The sequence below is a fragment of the Colius striatus genome, chromosome Z (genome assembly GCF_028858725.1).
Source record: "Colius striatus isolate bColStr4 chromosome Z, bColStr4.1.hap1, whole genome shotgun sequence".
In the NCBI taxonomy this organism is placed as follows: Eukaryota; Metazoa; Chordata; class Aves; order Coliiformes; family Coliidae; genus Colius; species Colius striatus.
Window position 1 is genome coordinate 50,981,036 of NC_084790.1, and position 20,594 is coordinate 51,001,629.

A 20,594-nucleotide genomic window follows, 5' to 3' on the forward strand; every position below is an offset into this window, starting at 1 on the left:
CAGAGAGAGTAATTGTGGAGAAAACTACAAGAAACTGGTCTGGCTATTCAAGAACTTGCCAAAAAGCTGTCCAGATTCATTGCTGACTGGCAAATGAGAGATGCTGTGGATGGTCCTCACTGTAGGACCCTTTACAGAGGTTGGATTCCCATTTTAATTTTAGTCTAATTGTGCAAAGTAAAGAAGGTAAAACATTTCCAGATATTATAAAGAAGTGGTTTTTTGTCTTATAAGAAGACATTAAAGAAGTACTATCTGGTGAGCAGGAGTCTGGAAGGCTGGAAATAGAAACTGTAAAATCATTCTGCAGGCTCAGTCTTTCCCGAATGACACTGGCACACCAATTAATACCAACCAGAAACCAGGTTGGGCTCATTGAGAAAGTCTGTTGCACAGTCATTAGCTCAAGACACCAGCTTGGTATCACCAGTCCTGGAAGAGAATCCTCCACATCAGGAAACCCTTGCTGAAAACATCTAGTATCTAACTGCTCCCTGGCAAAAGATTTTGCATAACACAAGGCTTAGGTTACAATGGGGCTTGCCGGGCAGGGGCCATCCTGCCCTCCTCTGATCTATAGGCTGGGCAGATGTGAGGTAGCTCTCATCCGGCAACTGTGCAGCTGCAACCCTGCTGATCTCCTGCTCACTGGGCTCGTCTTTGGTTTTGCCTGCTCCTGGTGGAGCACAGCTTTGGCTGCACAAGACCAAGGCAGGCCCATCTGCAGCAGCACAGTGCAAATCAGGTAAGAACATTATTTTGGTTTTCATCCTCTTTTCACATTTATTTGGAGAACCTGACAATGAACCAAAGTTACAACTTTGTGCAAAAGCAAAGAATATTTATTCAGTTTGACAGAAGTGTACAAGTGTTTCTGAGAAACAAAAAGACATGAAACAGGTACTGTTTCTTACTACCAAATGCATCAACGACCCCAGGAACCTGAAAGCAGGAAGCTAGCTGACTTCTACATAGGAAAGCAGCAGAGTTTCAGAAGGGTTAAGTTAACTATGAGACTACTATTTTTGCCTTTCCTTTTTGCCAGTGAGATTGTAAGACAAATGCTTCAAAATAACTTAATTGTTGTATTTATCATGGGAATAATCTTGCATTGCATATTAAATACTATCCTTACAGTCATTTGGTCATACAGAGAGCAACTACAGACATTTAGAAAAGCAAACAGAATTATACTTGCAAAGTGCTACTGAGATTACAAAATGAGCGATCAGAGGTAAACAATCTTCTCCTCTACCCCATCTCCACTTTCTGCGTCCTGTAGGCTCTCAGGCAGATCCGGCAGCAGTGCCTCGACACACCCCTGGTTTAGAAGGCTGGTTTGAGGACCCTGGGTCTGTGATGCATTCACATCTGTAACACACATGAGAAGCACATGTGATAACACGTTATCTGCCATTCCCATGCTGTTGAAAAGAGGAAAATTACTTTTTCATTAGCACTATTTTCTAGTTTGCTGCACCTGTCCAGAAGGGAAAACACTGCTGCATTACAAATACCAGAGACTGATGACAGGCACCTTAACAAAATGTGTTCAGGTCTGCCCACTGTCATGCAAGGATGATCACTATTATCGCAATAAAAGGAATTTATAGCCCTGCTTCACTAACCAAACACACAATAATGAAAAGGCATAAACACTGTCAAGAGCTGGGCTAGAGGAAAACATACATCACATAATTAGTACCTTTGTTAGTAACGATACAATTGTGAAATTAATATCCTCCCCACCATTGCACAGAATTTTATTTGCAAGCCTTCCTTATTTGAATGAAAAGGAACTGAGTAAACCCTGTAGATTGTCACTTGCAGTCTGTAACATATATATAACCATTTTTTTTTCTGCCGTGTTTATTTGCACAAACTACCTACCCTATTCTTGTCTCCAGCCTTCAGGTGTAACATGGAGATAATACTTGTACCCAAACAGTATGAAATTATTTCACTACGGTCTTCATTTGTTATCTTTCCAACTATCTCCTGAAAACACAGAGAATTGGCTACTTGTTTTCCAGCATTGACCTCTGAATTCTTTTGTGATGATCTCTGCACTACTTAAAAAAAACCCCACCATGATTTGGTCTTCTCCCTAGTCAGCTTTCTGTACTACTTCAAGCACTCAGGACATCACCTTAGTATTTGGCTTTTCTACATCTGCATGTCTACAAACCATTTTTTTACCATAAAAACAAGCTGCACAACAAGGGAGCATGTATTCTCATATCTATAGATGAGAAAACTCTGCCACAGACAGGCTGCGATACTTTCCACTGTAATCCTGGCCCAAATACTTCTGCTACTACATCAGAAGGATTAAAAATGTTTACTCTACAGGAAGATGTGGAGTTTGACATCTCTTCCACAGCACGGCTAATAGCAGGGGCAAGCAAACCCAGCACTGGAGTCCTTTGAGTCTTGGTCACTCATGCAGAGGGCTAAAAAGACATTTCATGCCTGCTCTGGTCCCTACCCTTTCTCACGTGTGTGTAATGAAACTCTGTTATAAAGCAACGTACTTGATTTTTGACACACCATGTTGCTCTAACTAGTGGCAATTTGAAACTACTCTTTACCCACATTTGGCATTCCCCTGATGCACATGGCTTTCACCAGTCTTGTTCACCAAGGCAGGAGTTTAAGGCAAAACAAGCCTGCTGGCACCCTGCAGAGCCAAGGCTCCCCAGCTGCTCCCCTCCACCGCCACCAGGTGCACAGAGCAGAGGGAGACGATCATGCAATGGGCATGTGGGAACACATTGTATCACTGCATCTGCCTTCAGCATCTTCTCCTCTTTCATATTCACATAGCTAGGGGAGCAGGGTGGTAGGGAGCAAAGGCTTTGGTTCCCAGAATAAGCCAAATGTATGTTATACCTGCTGCTGAGACTGCAGGGTCAGTGGCAGGGTGTTGACACACAAGCAGTGCTTGGTCATTGTGGGATGACAAGGGATGGTAAGAAAATTAATCCCAAATTCCTTTTCTTTCACTGTTTTGCACTAGATTTAAAGGATACAGTTTTGGTCTTGGTGAAAATTCAGAGTAAGTCTTAATTTCAGGTGTGTTATTTACAATATGTAAGACAGCAGGACTTGACTCTAACTTACTCAAACAGCTCTGCTTTGTTAAAAATGACTTTCGCACTTGTTTCTTTTTTGAAAGCCGTATTAGAAAAAGACTAAATAGTGCAGCAACAGAAGAAACCAGAAATATCCTATGTCTACTTTCACTGATGGAAACTGGATACTTCAGTTTTATTTATTAAAAAGAGCCCTAGCAGTGAAAGGTTCTAATTCTATAAACACATTTCAGGGTAATTTTACCCACATTAATATTCTTTTCAAGTTCTGTGAGTCTATTCACCTTAAAAAGTTACATGCATAAGAATACCAGGCAGTAAGTGCTTACTTGAAAGATCTGTTTCCAAAGCTTATGAAGTACATAATTGGAGAAGCCTAATTACAAATTTGAAAAAACCCAGAAAAGAAAGAGAAACACCTTACATGTAGCTATTTTCCACCATCAAAACTAAACAGTAATTGCTTCACCAATTAAAACAGTAGCTGTTTCCAAAACATTTCTCATTAGCTGTTACAACTCTAAGGAACAGAGCTGAGCAGTGGAAATGGTCATTGTTCTGGAAAAACAAATCAGACTCTGTCACTACTGAAAGAAATTATTTATCAGTAGTTTAGCTGGGGTTTTATTATGGTTTTTTTTTGTTTTTTTGGTTTTTTGGTTTTTTTTACATTTTATTGCATCTGGAGAACCTGGACAGCAGGAGAGCACCCAGGGAGGTAAAAGTCCAGCTGCTGCTGAGGTGACAAGTGGCTTCTCAGGATGGAAAGGTTGTGTTTAATCCAACCAAGGAGGGAAGGGGCTGTTTTTGGCTCTGCTTTGAGTGACACTCAACCAGGTTTTGCCTAACAAAGCACAACGTGTCCCTGGGCTGACATATTGAGCCAGACAGCAGGGAGGCTGGTAGGGCAGGCTCCCTGCCTGGTACCAGGCTGGAAGCAGCCCAGCCAGGGGGCTAGCTGGTAAAGCAGCTACTTGGAAAGGGTGCAAGAACTGCCAGAATTGGTAATAACAGCCTCAGGTGAAGGGAGAGTGGGGAAAGGGGACCCATCTGCCAACCAGCGCTGGTTCTTGTTATGCAGTAGCTGCCAAGAAGCCTCTCCTGGGCTCCCTGGTGCTGCCCTTGGCCCCAAGCAGGAGAATGATGAGAGAAATTCCTCTCCTCAAATGCTCTCCCAAAGTAGGGAAGATACCTTCACAACCAGCCTTGAAAATATTAGCTACTGCTTACTAAAGAACTCTGAGAGCTGAGGATGCTCAAAATTTGCACATTCCCCCCACACACACTCAAAAAAAAAAAAAAAAAAAGGGAAAAAAAAAAAAAAAGAGACCATAAACCAGTTATCCAGCAGAGAGCAAGGCAGAGGACGGCTGGTGAGGGAGTGGTATCGGAAACTGCCATCCAAAAAGCTTTTCTGTGCTACTCAGGCAGCTGGAACACCCATGGGAACCCTCTTAGCCCCTCTCCAGGCTTGTTGTCTGCTGTGCTATTGCTTATTGCTGACAGAACTCAGTGGATCGAGAGCCAGGTAAATAAGGACTATCGGCCTTTTATTGCCTCATTCGTTGTGACTTTAACTCATTTGACAACATCAGCCACCAAATGAGTTTTGTATTATTCCCTTTGTTTAAATTCAGTACCTACCTATCTTTTCTTCTGCTCTCTTGCAAGCCTCCGAGTGGTGCTCACGCAGCCTGTGCTCAGCTCAACAGCGCACCCATCAGGCGAGTACCCAGCAAAAGTCCTCCCTCTGCCCCTGCCTGCATCCATCCTGCCTGGACTGGGTTCTGCCCACTGTCCTGCTCCCATACCACTTTCACAGAACAGATAAACTAAGGTGACTGGTACCTGGCCACAGCCTTCCTCTTGCTCATCGACACTTAAGGAACACAGTTTTTACTTCCTATTTATATAACTGCAGAAATATTTCTAGACTTACAAAGGTGAGTTGTAGCTCAGATCTTTCCATGGGGTCCTCTCTAAGACTCCTAGGTCCCCACTCCCCACCACTACCACAGTGGCCAACAGCTGTTGCCATCACCTCACAACCCAGCCCCTAAGTTTATGTGCAAACTTAAACACCCTTTAATTGCTTCTCAGTTATGCAAAATTCATTTATCCTGCAATATTACAGGTGATTCTTTCCTAAAGACCCAGAGGCAAATCCATCACTGCACCACATGTACCCTACACAAAACTGAACAGTGAACCAGAAAAATCCACTCCTTTGATGTCGGGCTGGTCAAAGCCCCCAGCAAAGAGAGATGTGTTTGAGGTTGGAAACGAAGCATTACATGCTCTGTGACAGCACTTCAACATTTTGGGGCCTTGAAGCATGTTCAGTCCAGTAGTGCCACACCACAGCACAAAACATCATTTAAGTCCAGCTGTTTTTTCCTTTTTATCTCATCTGAGACCATTTCGTTAAATAACTGCTGTTGTCTATTCCACCAATTTTCTCAAAAGGAGTTAGAGTCTGTTTATAACAAATTGTGTCATGCACACTGACACATACTGCCAAATGCAACACTAAAAACAAATCCATTTTTAACTCATTTTCCGTGAGTTTAGCTTTAGAACCATGAGGATACATACCAAGAAACTGCAGAGTTTCTACTCCCCCAAAATAAAATTACTTTTCTAGGAAACAAACACAACAACAGCAGACTGCAGGCCTGTAGGTCTGCAACACTGTGCTCGAGGGGATGGCTTTCACCAGAGCCTTTAAGGAGACCACAGTTCTCTAAACAAGGTCTGGGTTCAAACTCCAAACAGCTCCTGGCTAAAAACATACTAATGTTGCACAGGAAAGGGGGGAAAAGAGTGGCATTCCACATTCTCACTATCATACCCTACCTTTCCTGCAGCACTAAAGAGACAGGATTAGTGGCATCACATAAACTGCTCCGAAGGTGAAGGACAAAGCAATGGCATTTGCAGGAATTTGAGATCAATACGTACCAAAATAAACACAATCTGGGAGGGGAGAATACAAAAAGACAAGTAAACAGCTCATTAGTCATACTGATTCTCACATTCTGTCTGTTTTCACGGGATGTAAAGCACTTCCACATCAAATAAATGCCACAGATTCTCTACTTCATTCCTCTCACCCCCCTGGGGATCAGAGCTCTTCAGGTAAGCCTGGAGTGCCCACAGTAATGATTATGAGGATAGCAAGACATTATTAAGGCACTAGGAAACACTCCAGGCAAAAAAAAACCCTCTCATGTCTCTGTGGTTTTAATAGAAAGCCCTCAATATTTATCTTTCAGCTCTGACCCTAATTTCACAGCATCACAGGGCAATTCAAGGTGGAAGGGATCTCAGGAGGCATCTTGATCAAACTCCTCCTCAAAGATGAGTCCGCTCATAGATCAGGCTGGGTTCTTCATTCCCAGCTGTTTAAAAAAAAAAAAAAATTAAAATGAGGGGACACAAGGAGCAGAGGTGGGGGGGGAACTCATCACATAGATTCTGCGAAACTGCATACATACTCTGAATTAATTTGCTATGAGAGACCTTTGACATATGTTAGACCTCTTTACAAAATAAAATTTCATTAAATGAAAGGAGATTGATGCCACTTTTAGTAACAAATATGTTAAAGATTCTCAAAACCATTACTCCTTGGAAAATAATACACAGAGTTAGGGTTTGGGATTACCATTTATTTATAATAACTAGTACCAGTTTTTCTAGCAAGTTCATCTGTACTGACAGATGACATATCAACTTCAGGCCAAAGCTATTTGAAATGACAGTGCTGCTGTATTTAATCCCCCCACAACCCACCACCCTCCACCCAACAGCACTCATGCATTATGCAAAGCACAAGCAAACACCCACAAACCAGTGCTAAGTCCATCAGGTCTGGGATAGTCAAAGGAATTCAAGGGTAACAGGCTCTTAATTGCCACTACAGCTCAATAGGAAACGGCAGCCTAACTCCCATGAGCTCCACTGAAGCAGCTCACCAGCAAATCTCACAGCACCTCTGGGTGCTCCCAGAGGTTTCCTTGCAGATCCATTAGACACATCCCAGGGTACCATTTCCCTAGGGAACTCCAGGCACCTCAGCCTTTCTCCTTTTCACCACCCGGCACTATGACTGGTTTTGATTGCTTTTTTAATGCCTACAAAGAGTTTCCCAGTTTGCCATGGAATTTCCGTACAGCAGGTTCAATTGTTTACCAAACTGATGGTTGGTGGGATAAAGGCAACATCACTTGGCAGCACTGGATGTGCTAGGACAGCAGAACAGCCATGGAACAGCCACAATACCACTGCTGCCAAGCAGATTCTGACCACTTGGTACAGAAAAAAGAGACTGTAAGCTTTGAGGAACTGAGGGCAATTCCCAGCAGTTTCACTGGGAGTCAAGAGCTCAAATACTATCAAGAAATAAGGTCTTTGCACCTCTGTAAATCTGACTTCACTATGGGAACGGAATTTGGTACTGGGTCCGAAAAAACACTGGGGAAAAAAAAAAAAAAAAGAGATCCTGAAGCTACCAAGGGAAGAGGAGCCTAATCCATTTCCCAGATCACTGAATAAGGTAGGATATCAAGCTGAGAATTTTCATGCTGCTATTTACTTTTAGGCAGTCGAAATCTGTGAAACAGTGGCAGCTGCATTTCTTAGGCAAACAAGCACCTTCATGAATAAGAAGTCTTTTCACAAAAAGCAGAGGAACAATTAGATCACAATAGATTCTAAGTTAATTAGTCTCATTGATGGTTGGTTTCTGTGTTACAAGACTGAGAACAGAAAGAATTCAAAAATCTATGATGAATAAAGTCTGCAAGGCAACTCTTCTTCATGTCTGTATTCTGGGTTTTTTTTATCATACTCAAATTACTGGAACTGCCATTATTCTACATGTTTCTGTTCCGTGTTTAGCTACTGGCTTAAGTAAACAATGCAATTCAGTTTTCAGGTTTTGCTTCATAATTCTTTAGAGAAGTCTGGTCTACAGAATATGAACCAAATTCTTGGCTAAGACAAAATTTATATTTATTCCACCAAAACTACTTTATCACAAAGGTCCATAATGGATCCAACTCATATATTTGACACTTTTCTTAAAAAGTTATGTTAGTTATGTGATGATGCAACAGTAATTTCTTTTATTAAAACCCAGTAAACACACTACTTCTAACACTGGTGTGATCAACAAAAAGATTTTAAAAACACCTCAAGCTCAGACACTGCTAGAGATACCACTATAAAATACCAATATAAAGTTCATAGCATTCCCATAGGTTGAAATAATAAGAAAATCTTAACCTACTTCCATGGCTATGTTATCAGTTGTGTTGCATTTAAAGGACTTGGCTTCTGAAGTATTTTTGGCATGCTGTTTTGTAATGCAAATCAATAAGAGAGACTTTAAAATAGGTCTGAGTTGAAATCATAGCTTGTCTGTGCATTAAATACCCACAGGCTCACCTTGGCAGGGAATACTGCCTGAAAGGTGTCTGCTTCTGCTTAGTATTAATTTATTTACGTATGAATTCCCTATTAAATTGTCTTTGTGCTACGCTTTGAAGCTTTAGATGGTCAAATACATCACACACAGGGTCCAACAGGTATTTTGCTAACAATGAACACATGTTTTATGGACCTACTTCTTTTCCAGGTCATTAAACACAGCTGCACTCAAATGATCAAGAGAAAATAACCATAAAACCCCAAGAACACCCTTCCTACAAAGGACCACAAAGAACGTGACCAGCTGCCAGTGCTGGGCCACTGCTGCACCCAGCACAGCCCAGGCACCTCCCCAGGGGCAGGGGCCACTCGCCTGTCCACTGACAACAGCAGTGGGAAAGCATGGGGAAACTCTTGCAGCCCCCTCATTCAGGTGTCTAATGAGGGCTCCGACTGTTTCCCCCTGGCCCATAATCTGCAGAAGACATTTAGCCAGCAGGCTGAATTCAAAACAAACTGCAGTCAGCAGGTAACACTCCTGCTTGAATGTTTGCTGGAGAAATGGAAATCTCATAAAGTTACTGACCGAGCATTTCCAAAGACTCGGCAGAAATGAAACCAGTCCCCTTTCTGCCATCAGCCCCACTTCCCAATAAACTTGCAGTGGTTTTACCTAGGCCAGATTTTTTGGTAGCAGGGGCAGCTACAGAGGTGGCTTCTTTAAATAAAGAGCTGCCAGAAGCTTCCCCTGTAGCTGACAGGGCTAATGCCAGTCAATTCTAAGGTGGACCCACAGCTGACCTAGGCCTGGCCAATTAGTGATGGGGGCAACGCCTCTGTGAATAACGTATTTGAGATGGGAAGAAGTTTCTGCACAGTTGCTGAACTGCAGCAGCAACAGGGAGTGAGAATGTGAAAACATCTCCGCAGACACCAAGGTCAGTGGAGGGGGAGGAGAGTGCCCAAGTCCTGAAAGAAAGACTTCCCTGTGACCTGTGATGCGCACCATGGTGAGGCAGCTGTGCCCCTGCAGTCCATAGAGGCCACCAGGGAGCAGAGATCCACTCACAGCCTGTGGAGGAGCCCACGCCAGAGTGGGTGGATGCCTGAAGGAGGCTGTGACTCCATGAGAAGCTCACCCTGAAGCAAGTCCCTAGCAGGACCTGAGACCCTGTGGGGAGAGAGAAGCTCAGGCCAGAGCAGGTTTGCTGTCAGGACTTGTGATCCTGTGAGGGACTCAGGCTGGAGCAGCCTGTCCCTGAAGGACTGTTCTCCCGGTGGATGACCCACGTTGCGGCAGGGTGTGAGGAGCTGTGCCCATGGGAGGTCCCATGCTGGAGCAGTTTGTGAGGAACTGTAGCCCTCGGGAAGTACTCACGTTGGAGAAGTTCAGAGGGACAGTCTCCCACGGAGAGGGACTGTAGCAGTGGGAAGTGTGAGGAGGCCTCCCCCTAAGAAGCAGTGGCAAAGTCCATCTGTAACGAAATAACCACAACCCCTGTCCCCCATTCCCTGCGCTGTTGGGGGGAAAGGAGTCCCGGGAAGTGGGAGTGGTGGGGGGATGTGTTTTAATATTCAGTTTTATCTCTCATTTCACTGTTCTTATTGTTCCTTTAATAAATCAAACCTTTTTCTCCCCAAATTGAATCTGTTTTGCCTGTGATGCTAATTGCTGAGCAATTTCTCCATCCTTATCTCAACTCACAAACTGCTCATTATATTTCTCTGTCCCTCCTGTCTAGTTTAGGAGGGGACTTGGTGAACACCTGACTAAACCACCACAAACCTACAGGTAAAAACACTGTAGTGAAGTTTCTTCTCCTTCTCTCCAGAAGAGAGTTAGCATTACTCCTAAAAAAACAATGTTTCTGGCTCAAGAATTCACTCCCTTTGAAACATAAGGGGACATTTACACATCAAAACCACTCTTTTAAGCTCCCTGTTACCACAGACATTATTGTGTTGATTAACTTTGCTTCATATTTTATGAATGGTTTGGGGTTTGTTTTTTTTTTTTTTGAAGCTACAATTTTGCTTTGAAATTACCATTAAATCAAAGACCTTGGCAAACAATCCGTTTAGTCCCCAGCTTTTGGCCAGTCTTTCAGGTGCAACACAAAGAAGCATGCTCTGGACTTTGGAAACATTTTCTTGAGGTGCATAAGGCTACAACTCTCTTACAGAAACTGAAAGGGAGAGGTCACATACAAAAACACTCTGGAGTCTTCTCTAAGTACTTTGGTTTTACATAGAGGTTTCCCAACAACCAACCAGATGCATCACTTCTTACTCATAAAAGCCGGCAAGGTCAATACTCAAAGTATGTGGCAGAGGAATATTATGCCAACATACAGAATTGCTGAAGAAGCAAAAAATAAAGCAAAGCACCTGTTTCAAATCTATTACATTATAATCTCACTCTTTAGTAGAAGCTGCTGCTTGCTGACTAGCTGGAAAAAACACGGCCATTGCTCTGACAATGAGCATCTGAGAGAAGCCTCTTATCTGATCGTCACAGCAATACTTCTCCCTGAGCGGAACCACAGGGAAATAGTCACTAATTTCTTATGTCAGTTTGAGTATTAGCAGAGCCATCTTAACCTGTTTTTAGTCAGGCTCGTAAGAAGCATATGCACTGATGCTTTCTTCTTGTAGTCATTTTTTTAAAAAGAGGGCAGGGGAAAGTTGCACATTCCCCAAATTTTGCATCATAAGCATAGAAAGTTTCAGGGTGAGATAGAGTATATTGAAATGAGTGCCCTTTCCAATTCTTTGCTAAATGTTCTGTGAACATACAGCTGCTGTGAAGACAGTTTGCATAAAAGCTAAAGGAAAAACTGTACCTCAAAGCCAGAAAAATATACAACTATCAAAAAGCATATGCCATCATCCCTTCAGCCAAGTCCTTTCCTCAAGTGCACAGAAGCAAAATGGATCCACTTTCCTTTCTTCTGCTTCTGCTTCTCTCTTCAATGGGCAACAATGACTTTACCTTTAAGTCCAAATTCATCACTATCTCCTTCTACCTTGCCTTTACTACATCTGGCCTTCATTTCTAGTTCTGCAGCTGCACTTCTGTAGACCCTGTCTCTGCTTTCATCCGACTCCCTCTGGTGCCCTTCTACTCCATCACTTCACATGCTACAATGCTGCAGCAGTCCCATCCCCTCTACTCCAGAGAGCAAGCTGCTTCCCCATAGCAGAAAAAAAAAAATTGACACTATGTTTTAAAACATCCTCCTTCAGTCATTTTCATCTTCTGTTCAAAACTGCCAGTGTTTAACACAGAAGACTTTTTTGGACCTTCATTCCTTTCCCATTGCCCCTGTGCCGTAATGGCAAGTGCTTCTGCATAGAAGACAGCTTCTCTGCAGTCCTTGCTGCCGGCAACAACTATTCTGCAAATCTCAACCTCAATCAAAATGAGGGGGGAAAAAAAAAAATCTCTTTTCATCTTTGCCAAATGTACTTGTTTGTCACATATTCTATAACACAGAATAATACATTCAGTGACTTTTAAAGGCATGTGAGTGTCTTTGATTATTCTATGGCAGACTTAACAAATACAGCCAAATCTCATTTATTCTTGTACTGTTTATGTTCCAGCTCAAGACCAAGTGACACTCAAGAAATCTCAGCAGGTGACTGTTGGCAGTTTTCTTTGATTAAAGCAAAAAGAACTTCTGTACCAGCACAAAGGCTCCACCCCTCTACTGCCTCACCAAAAAATTACACCCAACCAGAAGTTTTTTGTAGCATCTAGGGGGGCAGAACAAGATACTCCATGAAATCTTCTCTACCAATTTGACTGTGGCCAGTGTAATTTATACAGAAGGCAATTGGTTGCTCCTGTCATGAATGCCAGTAAAAGACAGACAGACAATCTTTCCCAGTTTCTCAATAAATATCTAAAAGCAGATGCTGCTAAGGAGATTTCTTATTACTAAGACTTCACTACTTTTACTCAACACTTTACAGACCACTTTCTGGAATATATACAGTATTATACTAAATAATTAAAATGAGATTGTACTTTTCAAAATAAGCCAGACAGATACACTTGGTGATTCAGCTATATGATTCAACTACATATGTTTGCATACTCAGTATATTGCAAAATTTGATCATCCACAAACAGCTTCTCATAGCCATTAGGATGCATTATTTATTCATAGTTGTGCATCTATTTCAGGTTCTAACTCCATTACAAAATGTATACAGAACGTTATTAATGTACTAAAGCAAGGAAAACAACCAGGCCTCCACCCACAGATCATATTACTGGAGGAAAACACAGACCTCTCAAGGTATCTTCCTGACATCAAACAATTCTTCGTATGACTCTTGTTTTTGTGACTGTTTTTCCTGAGATATCACATCTTTCCCTGCATACTTGCCGCCAAAGTCACAGCTCTGCACAACCTTGAGCTGGAGCTGCTCCACTACAAACCAGTTGTCTGCCAAGACTACCCCTGCCCAGGGCACTCTGCTTTGAAACCTGCTCCTTTTCCTCCTTCTGCTTCCCTTAAACTGATCTCTATTGGAATAATCCCACCTAAGAAAAGAATAAATCTATGTGCAACCGATATGGTCCAAACTTTTCCAGTTTCATTGATGTCAGTAGTTCCACTGACCAAAAAACACTGCATGGAAGTTGCTGAAACAGTAAATACGAGGAAAATCATAAAGATGTGGTCATCACTCTATTGTTAAGAAGACTTCAGGCAAGGAAATAATGAGTACAGTGTGCAGATTCACATCAACACCAGTGGTACTTCAAAAGACAGTGACAGACAATCTCTTCACCCCATTTATCACCTTATAGATGTGTACTATTTTAAACTTCCCTTCTAAGGAATGAATTCTAAATAAGAAGCTATTAGAAAGAATAAAATCAGACAGGCATTACACAGGAAAAACTTTACTTATATTAGCATACAAAACAAAACCAGAACATCATTAACTGCCTTAATTAAAAGGTTATGTAATACTGCTGCATATACTGTGGTTATGTTCAGAAACACGAAAAAGTATTTTGAGATGATAAAATTAGTAGCTGAACTACAAAACCCTAGTGCTGCAGAACTGGAAAGCAAGTGTTACTTGAAATATACTAATTGCAGATGACATATAATGACATATTTTTCACTTTGGTATCACACCGCCATGTGATTTAATCCCTTTTGCCATCTGCTTTAAACAAATGGCACTGTTATTCCCAAGAGGAAAAAAAAATACTTCCCCTGTGATTCACTTCCACTGAGTATCATACAGACATTAATGTCTTACAGTAGAGCATGAAACTCAGCATTCCATTGTATGGAGAAGAGCCAAATTTGCTGCTATCTCTTGCAAAGTTAAAAGTAAGATCTTACTTGTTCTAATAAACTGATGCAATTTTGAATCTGGGACATGCAGATGCTGGTGTTACTCAACGTCACATTCTTGTACCTTTCCGTTTCATTTTATCCTCATTACAATCTATGTTGAGCACTGAAAGGGCTTTGTGCTCACCTATGCAGCTATCTATGCTAAGAGCAGATAGCGCAGAACACAGAAAGGGAAATTTGGGATGAATTGTATGTTCTCAATTTGGCATCTGCTTAGTTAAAAAAGACAAGAACTTTAAAGTAGCTCAAAATATCACATCTGCTCAGGAGGCTCCATGACAAACCATGAGCTGCAGAGTCATGTCATCTTTTCTTTTTAAGAGATATTCCCACTTTTTTCCTGCTCTCAAGTGGAAGAACAACAGGGAGAATTCTCTCACTGTGCAGGGCAAACAGTAAAAAAATGACACTATTAAAAATATTGTGAAAACACCAGAATAATAGGCAGAAAAGCATCTTCACATGCCATTCCAGAGGCAGCAAGGGATTGGCTTGCCACTGGCCAGGAAGGATGCTGTTTATAGAGGAGACATGTAAAGTGTGTGCTCTAAAGGGCACAAGTAACATTCCAATTTACAAGACAAATGGGTCAGATGCACACTCAGGCATTCAGACAGCAACAACAGCAAAGAAATTATCTCACAACACTCACATCACAAAACTGTGATGACTTTTTTTGTGGGAGCTAGTCATTATTTAACCGGTTCGAGGCAATGAAAGTTATCTTAGTCAACAAAGTCCTCAATATGGGACCCCATTAACCACCTCAGTGCTGACAGCAGTAGTTATGCATATTTTTAATAAAGTCCTGAGTTACTGAGCTTTAACCCTTGCCAAAATCCTGGGCTGACTTGGAACCATGGAGAGACAGCTTGCCTGTCTTCAGATGACTTTTTTGCACTACAGTGCAAAGAATATTTCACCTGATTTTTATCACATTTGCATCAGCTTTACATTGTATACCTCTTCTGACAGCAAGAAATTAATCTTGCACAACTATGAGAAAAACAAACAGACCCATGCAGCACCATCCTCATAGGCAGGTACTTTTATACAATGCCATTAGGCCACAATCGATGTTAAGGTAGACAAAAAATAACACATTGTCCTAAACCTCATCTCAATTACTAATGGGAAACTAACACAAAATAATCTGATCTACAGTTTTAAGAACAAGTTCAGTAGAGCAGTTACTAACAGTACAATCTGCCTTCAGGAATAGGAAGGAAATTTCTTATAAAGAATAAGGAAAAAAAAGGAGTTACCAGGATACTACACACTGTTTCTGGGGTTTTTGCTTTTTCTATTGCAAATAAAATATTTTACATCTCTAGAAATCATTTCCTTTGACAAAAAACATTATAAATGAATTCTTTTGCCTAAATCAAACAATCTTATTTGCTTATATGCACATATGAACAATTTTCTTATCTTTGAATAAAGATGAAAATCACATTACTCAAAGACAGCCCTATTTTTTGCACTTGGCAGTTTGTGGTGATCACAGGTTTCTTCCATGTGGCCCATAAGGATTTAAACTATATTCTTCACTACATGATGCATAACGATCCTTCATGCTAACAGTGCAAATGCCTGGGCGGGAAAAACACAACCTCTCACAATCAAATTTAGGTGCAGTTTTCCAGATCTTTCACTTTTCAACTCTATTCCTGTAGCCACAACATCTGAATTTTAAAAAATGAAAGGCAATACCAGCGAACAATGCTGTTCACTTCAAAGAATTAAAATTGCACTGATTCCTGAAATCAAAGAAGTGAATCCATAGGTAAATCCCTAGGCATCACTTCAGCTAGTTAACCTGACACGTCAATTAACTGCAGGAGTAATTTATTCAATTCTCAGTCTAGTCTAACACAAAACTTTTACTTCCTCTGATTCCTAATTAGCCAAAGTACTTGTCTTCTTTCATGCAGATAATTTCATAACCATTAGTGTAAAGCATTAACACATTTTTCTTTCAATCCTGTTTTCCTCCTGTTGACTGACACACCTTTTTTAGCGAGTGTACTCATGCCAGTTTCAGCTTTGTGGGAACTTGCCCCAAGGTTCTTAGTAAAGTTCCCTCTCATACACATAAAACAATAATATATAATCATGACGCTAGCTATGTGAAGAGACGTTATGTCTTACTTTAGAAAATATGAATGGAAAGTTATGCACTGGAGGAATGTAGTTGTTTCCATTTGAGTGTATTTATGAAGCTAAATTGAATAGTACTTAGCATATGGTAGAATGCATCACGATTAACTCCTTAACAATGTGTTTGGATGATGCTCCTCATTAAATAATTTAAGGGGCTTCTGACATACCAGACTTCTTACAGGATGCCTAATAATTCTAGGAAAAATAAACAAAACCAGAAATTCCTTCTTTGTATACACAAAACTTATTAAATGCAAGATCTGGCTACATATGTATCTGACATCTGGATATTTCCAGGTAACCACACTTAGTAAATGTGTCTTAGTTCTAATTTTACTCACTATTTACAAATGGGCTTTGAAAGATGATTGTGACAATTTGTACACAGAGCTGGTTGAAAAATGTAGGAAAATATAATGAAACATTCATTTATGTGGCAATGGAAAAAGTTTCAGAGAGCTTTTAAGTTCTTTCGAGTTTTTCTCTCATTGCATCTGTGGATTTTCCTTCATGGTGATCAGAATTGACTATATCCTGCGGAGGTGTCAGGAAATGGAGGCACAAGGTCAGAGATCTTAAACTGTGCTAAACTCACTGGGGAAAAAGCATGGTCAGAAAAAAATAACAAAACGGAAATCAGCTTCCTTTTATGAAACATTCATACTGCTCGGCTTGATTCACATTGCTTAGGAACATGTGATTTGCTTCATTTCCATGTGCAGAGACATTTGCTGGCGCTTCAGATGCCATCTGTCTTTCAGGGGGAAGTTTAGAGTTTCTCTCATTTCCCGCTCTGTACAATGGCTCCTGATGCACGACAGAAGCAAGTCTGAATCGTGCAGACTCATGCACTGAACAATCAGAGCATAAAATAGCTGTCACCCTTCAAATCACAAATGCAACTGTGGAATGTGATGGCACATATCTCTGGGGAAAGGCTCTCAGCAACATGCTAGGGGGCTTCACAGCACCATCTGCACCACTGGGATGCTGCAAGGGTTTGCTGTACCGCTTTGCCAAATGCACGTTGTGACTCAGTCAAGGTAGTAACTGGAGATTTTATGGACATTACTTAGCCAGAGACACTTACACTAGCCCATTAGTCTACCTCTTGGGAAGGCTTTGTAACCAGTGCGGATCCTCAAGCTGCTGGGACTACACTGCTGCCCTGTTACCAGGGTACGATAAGGATGTCTACACAAGATGCAGGAACAGCAATTGAACACAAAGCTGGATCAAGGGCATCTTTACGCACATGAGCTCCACCAGTTTATCATAGAATCAGTGCAATTAAACTGGTACAAGCCAGTTTAATTAAACCAGATGCTCTCATGTGGGCTCAATAGAAAGTATCCTGGTTAGCTTGCACCTGAACACTTGCCAGTGCAAGCTAATCCACTTTTGAGAGCTTTAAACCCACATATGTGTTCCTTTTCAAACTTGCACTAGCTTAGCTAACTTATTAGTAAAACAACAACTTCAGTCAAACTAGAACAAGTTTCACCAGGCTAATTATTTAGGCATTTTTTAGAAACACTAATCTCTTTTACTAATCAGCTTGGTTTGCTGATTGTGCTGATGAGACTAGCCTGCCCTACCTTTGAATATAAAATGCTATTTTGGCAATCCACTTACCAAAGATTAGTAGGGCTGTAGTGGATGCTTGCTTAATACATTACAAAGAACAAGTTCCTTAATGAAGGACTTTTTTATTTGAACTTCAAGATGTGACCTAAAAAGACCATTGTACCTGAGTATGCTTCCGCTTTCTGATCCTGCGGCCCACTGTTCTTTGCTGTGACTTGGCCTACACACAGCTTGTGAAAAGACAGAAGCCATCCTGCACTGCCAGCTGCAGAAAAATGGGGCTTGGGTAACGCTACAGTGTTGATTTACCATATCTTACCTGGATTTCACAACTGTGCAGGAAAACCCCACCTGATTACTTAGTCTGTTACACCAAAAGGGCACCATTGACTTCTAAGACTTCTACCTGTTGTGTTTTTACATGCTGCACTACAACTCTCACAGTAACGAAAGAATGAAGATACCAAGCCAGATTAATACTAGCACTATGCAACTCAAGAAATAAAACCCTGATAGTTTATAGAGTTTCTCATTAGCATGTTTTTAAGCCCTTCAGGGAATTTTCAGTGCAATACCGTACCCAGGTGGCTTCTTCCACTTATTTTCATAGCCACTACTATGCAATCTACACGTCTTTGGGGTTTCTGGTAAAATACAAGAATAAAGAAAAGTCATGCAGTAAGAGCTATTTTTACTAACATGGAAACTTATTGTTAAAGATCATATTATCCTTAGAAGTGATGTAATTTTCTTTCCACAACTACGGTATTTCAAGATATCTTCATTGCATTCTCAATGAAGAAAGAAGAGGGTGTTTGACCACTGATTATTATTTTAAGATGGTAAATCAAAAGCTATTCCAACTACAAATCATCAAGTAATGCACATATGTTCTAAAACAGTCAATAAAATGCACTTGAAACAGCAAGAGTGACTTCAGCTCACAAAAAAAAAAAAGGTACTGGGAAAGGATTTGGAGAGAACAACATTCCAAGTACTGTAATGCAGAGCAAACAGCAGGGTTGTGGAGTTTTTTTCAAGTTTTCTGTACTACTGTTCTGCTCATTTTTTCACGTACTCTCAACAAGCTTGCAAAGTGGCATGCAAATGTTTTAGCAAAATATATTGCTTCTGCTGCTACAAAGCTGTCTCCGTTCCTAGGACTCTTCATTCTGAGAGGTGGCAAATTGTCCACACTACTTGTTAATTAAATAAAATGTTAATTACCGTTATTAAAGACATCCTCATTGCTTTTGCAGGAAAAAGACATCTGTGGGTAAGAATCAGTGGATTTCCACAGTTCACTGGTTAACATTGGCTGGCAAGAAGGGTCCATTTTCAGCTTCACCTGATTTTCACTAGTCTTTGCCATATCAGAATTTGAGATGTTCAGCCCATACACACCATCCTCACAAACCAGAGAAGAATCTGATCTGTTGAAACTGCCCAGAGACTCAGACACTACAGCTTCATTTAAGTAGAATGTATTTTGGCCATGTAAGCTGTCTGATTGACTATATTCCATTATCTGCAGAAAGGGACAAAAAACACAGAACAAAACAAAACACAGAACAGCATTTTCAGCTTTGCCCAACAACAGAATCGCAGAATACCTAGAGTTGGAAGAAACCTATAAAGATCACCAAATTCAACTCCCTGCTCCTGGTGGGACTACCTAAAATTAAACCATATGACTACAAGCCTCGTTCTGAAAAATCCTTATACCAGAATACACAATATTAACTGCCAGACAGAATGGGGATTCATAGCAAATAGTCACCTAACTTCCTGGGCGTTAACCTCCAAACATGTTCAATTGGATGTGTGCTCAGGAACAAACAGTGGCAACCTCACAGATTTTGCCTTAGCTTACCTCAAAACACAGGAAAACTCAGTAATTACTGCAAGATAGCAAATAACAAAGAGTCACTATCTGGGATGCACTGAGACTGATGACTCCTTTCAGGTGGTTAATATTTTGCCCCATGGTTCAACGAGGCACCACTTCACATATGTAAATCTGTGTACATTGCAATCCAAAAAGTAACACTGTACCTCATATAGACAGGTCATCATAGAGAACAGCATCCAGCAAGTAGCCATGGCTTCCAGGGGCTGGCAAAGCAGATTTTTATGAAGGCCAAGCTCACAAAAAAAGCAGGAATAGTGGTGTGAATTACTACAATGTTTGGTCATCTGCAAATAGTTAGGTCCAGTGCAATGGCAAAAACAACGGGCTGGCAATACTGGCTGACTGGCAACCATTCAGTCAGCTCTATGTTGTAAGGAGTATGATAGTGAAAAACACAGAACAAAGATGATACTAAGGCTTGGAATGCATCCAAAACCATGCCGCTTACTTGAAATTAAAAAGACAAAACAAAACAACCCACCAAAAAAATGGTACCGTAAGCTACACTAGTAAGTGCTTTCGTTGTTCAGGCTAGGCAAGTATAAGTCACATTCATATGCTGATAACAGAAGCCAGATGAAAAGGAGGGTGGTCAGAGGCAAATCCTTCACCTTCTCATGCAGGTGCAGGCTTAGACACATGAGAAGGTGAAGGATTGCCCACTACCCATTATGGATCAGTTGCCAGCTGCAAAACTAGAGAGGTAATGGCTTTAAGAAAAGCTCTGCAAATTTTCCTGTTAAAACCTGGTGAAAAAATCCCAAATCTGTGTGGGTCAGTGAGCTATCAATATATGCAAAAGCCAGACAAACTGTTTTGATTTTTAGGTGCTTTATTAGAGAACAGTAACGGAAATCAAGACCATACTCATTAAGGCAAGCACTAGAGGCCAGGTTCCACCCAGCAGGTGAGCTCCCAGACAGCTGAGTTCAGAGTCAGCCTCTATCCTTCACCTTCAACAAACACTTTTTAGTATACAATTTTTAGTATTAAATGCTTAAGCAACTTCTGAGC

At 41.1% G+C, this 20,594-nt stretch overlaps 1 protein-coding gene across 1 annotated transcript in view; it reads right to left on the reverse strand.

The window, feature by feature from the left end:
- Nucleotides 1-910: 910 nt before the first annotated feature.
- Nucleotides 911-20,594, reverse strand: part of ARHGEF28 (Rho guanine nucleotide exchange factor 28) — a 126,699-nt gene continuing 107,015 nt past the window's right edge. The window contains exons 35-36 of the mRNA XM_062017778.1: nucleotides 18,896-19,196; nucleotides 911-1,371 (exon numbers count right to left, since the gene is read on the reverse strand). Coding sequence (XP_061873762.1) covers nucleotides 1,229-1,371; nucleotides 18,896-19,196 — 444 coding nt within the window. The 3' untranslated portion in view covers nucleotides 911-1,228. The remainder of the gene's footprint in view (nucleotides 1,372-18,895; nucleotides 19,197-20,594) is intronic.